This window comes from Acipenser ruthenus, chromosome 2 (assembly GCF_902713425.1).
Source record: "Acipenser ruthenus chromosome 2, fAciRut3.2 maternal haplotype, whole genome shotgun sequence".
NCBI classification, from domain to species: domain Eukaryota; kingdom Metazoa; phylum Chordata; class Actinopteri; order Acipenseriformes; family Acipenseridae; genus Acipenser; species Acipenser ruthenus.
Window position 1 is genome coordinate 44,059,466 of NC_081190.1, and position 6,552 is coordinate 44,066,017.

At 34.8% G+C, this 6,552-nt stretch overlaps 1 protein-coding gene across 1 annotated transcript; it reads left to right on the forward strand.

The window, feature by feature from the left end:
* The first annotated feature begins 2,450 nt into the window (after positions 1 to 2,450).
* Positions 2,451 to 6,254, forward strand: LOC117408297 (alpha-1-antitrypsin-like). Its single transcript, XM_034013186.1, has 5 exons — positions 2,451 to 2,598; positions 3,418 to 4,123; positions 4,307 to 4,574; positions 5,472 to 5,619; positions 5,975 to 6,254. Exons 2-5 carry the CDS (start codon positions 3,442 to 3,444, stop codon positions 6,164 to 6,166), a joined length of 1,290 nt encoding a protein of 429 aa, XP_033869077.1. The 5' UTR covers positions 2,451 to 2,598; positions 3,418 to 3,441; the 3' UTR covers positions 6,167 to 6,254.
* Positions 6,255 to 6,552: the final 298 nt, after the last annotated feature.

Consider the following 6,552-nt stretch of genomic DNA (forward strand, 5'->3'; position numbering starts at 1 on the left):
AAATTCACCATCCGGATCCGAGCGTTATGAAATGGGGCCAGGTCAATAGATCTAACCCATGAGACCACACATGCAATATTTCTTGCAAATCCATTGAATGGGGTCTAAGTTATTAAAGTAAGAATATATATAGATATATATATATATATATATATATATATATATATATATATATATATATATATATATATATAGATATAGATATATATATATATATATATATATATAGATATAGATATATATAGGGTTTAGTAGACCCTTTAATGTTAAATAAAAGTGTTATTTTTTTATTTATTTATTTATTTTCATTGGGGGAGTTTCCATGTGTGTTCTAATTTTTCTCGAGACATTGTGCTGAAAATCCACGGTTGTCAGGTGACATCTTGTTTGAGTGAAACTGTAAAGCACAGTGTTAAGCTCATGTAATAAAGCTGTCATTTGTAAATGCCTTGTGCCTGGTTGTTTAATAATGTGTTTTACTGCTTTTGTTTTTGTTTTTCAAATTTCCATTGGTGTGGTGGCATCGTTAGTAGTGCATCATATTTCAAATAATTTATCACACAGCTTATTAATTAAAGAAAAAAGAAAACAATTAATGTGGAGGTATATAATTAAGCTATCCAACCCAGCTTTTGCAGATCACCGTGGCTGAAAACTGGCAGAGATGTAGGATTAAAGAGATCTGTGTCAGAGACCTTCAACATATGCTCCCAAGGCTGTCTGGATTGGGAGAAGAAATGAAATGCGGGTTTCCATGTGAAAATGGGCAGGGATTTCCTGTGTTTTAAGTCATGCTCACAAGTAAATGAGATTTACCCTATCCCTCTCTGTGGACGTTATTTTCGGCCACAAACCTGATCCTCTCAAGCTGTTATCCAAAACGTGCACCTGCATCACCACGTCACATGTAATTAACCACAAATGGAAACTCCCCCATTGTCAGTACAAGAGTGTATGTGCCACTGACCCTCCTGGATACTTTGATAGACACATGTGGCCCATGTACATGAAAAACAGAAAGGAAATGGATGACCACATTTCTGAACTAGGTACATTGAACTTCATACAAATTTTGGAAAAAAGTTTGCCACCAAGAATATTTGAACAAAATGCACATACAATATAACTATTATATGTTTTAATCCAACAGAAAAATAATATGTTGCAGACACCTTTTATTTCTCTTTGTAGTTTGTTTTGTTTATTTGGATGGAACAAAAGCTATGGATGAACTGTTTACAACTGTGCATGAAGATATACTGCGAGAGATTCAAAAGTTAACAGGTAATTCTATTTGTATTTTGCAAGTACAGTATTGGCACTGACAAGAGGGTATAATTGGAGCTTGCTCTGATTCTAAAGGCAAGGGTGCAATCTACCTTGGCTAATTGTTGCAATATGATTAAACACAGGGTTATTTAACAAAAAAGAACCATATATAACGACTTGCAAAATTAAAATATCACAAAGAGAATTACCAAACTGTATTTTTAGTTTGCATTTTTTTCAAATACACAGCAGCATTCACTGCCTTTAAAACTTTGGGGACCAGAATTGGGGAACAATTTTGTGAGCATTGGCTAGAACATTTGGCAACTGCAGAATTTTTGTAAATTATTAGACCTTAAGGTGACATTGCTCCATAAGGTACCTATGGCACATATTTTCTTATCATGGTTTAAACAGAACTCATTGAAGGATAAAGGAGAGTTAGTTTACATAACAGAGGGTTTAGCGTTGTTACATTTTAATTTTATTCTAATAACAAATGTATTTCTACTTGCACCAATTCATTCTTAGATGTATAGTAGTTTTGCAGAATAGCATATCCACCCCACATAATTGCATTCTGGGCAAATACTCAATTACTGTCAAAACCTTTTTAAAACAAATATATACCCTACAGTGACTTTTAATATGAGCTTGCAGGGGTTTTAGGGGCCTGGAAATCTGACTGCAAATTAAACCCATACAAATACAGTTGTTGTATATTCATTCTGTATCGTGTTGATTTTAATTACTCTTAGGGTTATAATTCCTTAGCCGTATAGTTGTTGTATAAACATATACAGTACAAAGGCACCGTTTAAAATGTTGTTAATTTAACACACACTTTAAAAACTATACCAACAATTCTAAGACAATTATCAAGTGAAATAATTACACATAATTGGAAATGGGCATGATTACGGGCAAAATATAGGATTGAGTCGATATGGAGATGAAACTGATCCCTCATCCCAGGGTGGTCAGGGTTGAGTGGATATGGAAATGAAACTGATCCCTCATCCCAGGGTGGTCAGGGTTGAGGCATGATTGCAAGATAATCTACGTAAATCCTACAAATTAATGTTGTGGAAATCATGCATAAAATAAAAAGAGGAAATTATAATTTTTCTGATAACAGGCCACTAATGTGTATTGATTGCTTGACCTTGTTCCCTTGGACAGCAAACTAGAGTACATACAAAGTACAGTATTGCCGAGAGGTTGCTGACTGGCTATGCACACAGGTTCCTCTTTCATAATCTGTTCAGATGAGTATAAAAGAAGATAAACCAGGAGGATCAGCCGGGGGCAGTGAAGTAATACTCAAAGGTAAGTGCACAGCTCCTCAGCATATCCACAATCTATCTGTAATTGCCAATAAAAACTAGAGATTTGTATTGTGCTGAAAAAAAATGCTATTTATTTATCTTTACTATTTTTAAAGTAAAACTGATTTAATTGAACTGTACTGATTTAAAATTATAATTATTTACAATATCCTCATTGGTGGAATTAATGGAATTATAATATTATGAGGTAGGTATACTAAAAATGTTTTAATCACATGGTGGGAAATTGTATAATAATCTACATGTATAAACCTGGTCTGACTCATTTTTTTGTTAACAATGCTCATCATCATTTTTTATTTTTTTTAACAGAGGCCCTTATCCAGGGCAACTTACAATTGTTACAAGATATCATATTATTTTTACATACAATTACCCATTTATACAGTTGGGTTTTTACTGGAGCAATCTAGGTAAAGTACCATGCTCAAGGGTACAGCAGCAGTGTCCCCCACCTGGTATTAAACCCACGATCCTCCGGTCAAGAGACACTGCTGCCCTCATTAATTGGATGTAGTAAGATGGGTTCCTGTCTTTATTTTAATTACATTTTGGCACATTTTTTGAATAAAATACATAGGAAAATCAAGTATAAAAGCTAACAAAACACAATTACAGAACGAATAAGTTAAAATATTGTTCTGACAATGCTTTCATTGAGTGTGCATTGTACTCCTATGTGTTAATCTTGTTTAATATGTTGAAACCTCTGTTCTGTGCTTACAATTTAGCCACGTGGATAACCTGCATTTAATATCCTCTCACTCATGACTTTAATTATTTTATAATGTCATTATAGGTAGCCCTTTGTAAGGTAACCAAAATGGGGGCAACGCTGTATGTGTGTTTATTAGCAGCTATGCTCTGCAGTGCTATCTCTTGCGACCAGCATGGTAAGCATAAAGATGACCACCATCACCATGGTCACCATCAGCAAGGCCATGGCCACCATGGCCACGGCCACGGCCACCACCATCACCGTGATGAGATCCTGTATCATAAAATTGCAGCTGAGAATGCTGAATTTGCTTTCAAATTGTATAAACAACTGGCCTCCCAGGAAGATGGGAAATCAAAAAATATCTTCTACTCTCCACTGAGCATCTCCATGGCTCTTTCAATGTTGTCACTGGGTGCGAAGGGTGCAACACACAACCAGATTTTTGAAGGGCTCGGATTCAATAACACGAAGATCAACGAAACCGAAGTGAATGAAGCCTTTAAGCATGTTTTGGAAATGCTCAACCTGCAGACAGAGCTGGAGCTATCCACAGGAGGTGCCGTCTATGTGCATAAGGGCTTCAAGCCAATCCCCAAATTTATGGAGGACATTAAACATTTTTACCACTCAGAGGGCTTCACTGTCAACTTTAAAAACACCAGTGAGACAATGGACATAATAAATAAGTATGTGCAGGACAAAACCCATGGCAAAATCACTGAGTTAATCAAAGACCTGAGTCCAGAAAGTGTAATGCTTCTAGTCAGCTACATGTTTTTCAAAGGTAAGAGATAAGAATTCCGTGCTCACTATTTAATGTCATGTACTCCTTTTAGTTTGACTGGTAGAAATTCAATACTATATTAAAATTATGAATGTGCACCAGAGAATAAAACAGTATTACTACTATTATTACGACTACTAATAGGGAAAATAAGCACTAACAATCCTTGCTTTATATCCATAGGGAAATGGGAAAAGCCTTTTAACCCTGCATTCACTCGTAAAGATATCTTCCATGTGAATGACAATGAAACAGTTCCAGTTCAGATGATGTCCAGAACGGGCATGTTTGACGTTTTTCATGATAAAGAGCTGTCCACTGATGTACTGAAGCTCCCGTACACTGGAAATGCCTCGCTGATGCTCATCATGCCTCAGAAAGGAATGAAACACCTGGAAGAGTCGTGGTGCAGAGAGCATTTTAAAAAATGGCACAGAAGTGTAGAAAGAAGGTAACGTTGCAAACCAATGGTCGATATTAGTGTTGTTATTACTACTAGAATTATTATTATTTAAAAATATTTAGACATGATAGATTTATTCAGTTGCAACTTCATCATTTCGCAGGATGTTGCCATGTACATCCAGTTTACCACTCTCTTTTGCAACTGATTTTCAATTGCAGGTCAGCTGTCCAAGTACAGGACTGACAAGGCCCAACATTGGTTAACTTTTGTGTTGTATCAGGCTCAGTTTACATAATGTATTCTAGTCAGTTAGGTAAATCAGTAGCAGTGAGGTTAAACTTGTTTCTTAGATGAACCATTAACCACTGAAGCTATAGCTTAAAGAAATAAGAACAAAAACAACTCAACAAAGAAGTTTATTATTTCATTAAAGGTCCCCAATAAAAAATAAAAATAAATATATGGAATTAGCCAGAGAGAACTGTAGAGAACTAGACACATTAGGCAGTCAAAAAGAGAGAAAATGGTGTTCTCCTTATTGAAGAAACAAAACATTTAGAAAATCAAGGAGGATTTTCATTAAAGTGTATACTAGGGATTTATTTGAACTACTAGTTATTGAAATGTGTTTGAATTCTGTAGTGCTTAGTTGGCTAACACTAAGTATATATGTACAAAAAGATTAACTAATTGTGTCCTGTTTAACTTTTACTTTATAACTTAGCACAGGTGTAATGTCTTTATATGGCTGATTTCTTCTTTTACTTGTAAAATGTTTTTCACACATTAACTATTACAATGGCAATAATAAGATGTGCCACCATTACAATGAAAATGTACTGTAGATTAAACAATGTTTCAGATTAAAGTGTCAAATAAACTAATCAAAGAAATCAGTACAACATTATTAATGCTTGTGTTCAATTTGTTTTTATTTAACAGACGATGGCAAGTTATTCTTCCCAAATTTTCAATTTCTGCAACCTATTCACTTCAAAATGTACTGTCTGAGATGGGCATTACGGATGTGTTTAGTAACAGAGCAGACCTGTCAGGAATAAGCGAAGAGGTGAATCTCAAAGTATCTAAGGTAATACAGTGTTTTATACTAGTCTTTAAAATAGTGCTGATATGACAATATTTTACAAGATTTATTCTTCTTATCTGCTAAAAATAACTTTGTATTGTTAGGCTATCATATATATATATATATATATATATATATATATATATATATCTTGGTTGGGCTATCTATATATATATCTCCAAGATAGCCCAACCAAAATACAGCATTATGTAAAGTATGGTCCTGCATCTACCCAATTTTGAGGACTGATCACATAGACTATCATGATACACATTTTGTGTATAAAAGTGTACAGAAACATAACTTCCTCAATACTAATCTGCGTAATAAAACATCTAACTTCTTTGTTTCTTTGCAGATTGTTCACAAAGCAGCAATAGATATTGATGAGAAGGGAACCGAGGCAGCGGCAGGTACTGGTGTTGAAATAATGCCCATCTCAATGCCTCCGACATTGAAATTCGACAAGCCTTTCCTGCTTGTGATTAGCAATCGCAATACCAAGAGCATACTCTTCATGGGAAAAATAGCCAATCCTTCTGAAAAATAAAACTGTGGTCATATTCTGTCGAAGCATTAAAACTGCATACTGTTTTTTGTTTCCTGAAGTGATATTAAAAACAACATTGCAGTTGTAACTTTGTTGTCAATTGAAGATTGTTTTTGCTAGGACTGGGAACAGCTACAGATCATGATAATTAATTGCATATAAATATCATGTTTTAAAATCAACCTTCCAGTGAAAAAAGAATGGATATTAAACACAAAAAACTACATTTTACTTGACGATAAGAGCTGACAATTTCGAATAAGACAGGAAATTGTCAGGTAAGTCCGCCACTGCGCCCTTATCTGACCCATGTTCTGACAAGGCTTTCCAGCATGCACTGTTTAACTGGTATAGTAGGTGGGTTCACTTCAGACAACATGTTTAGT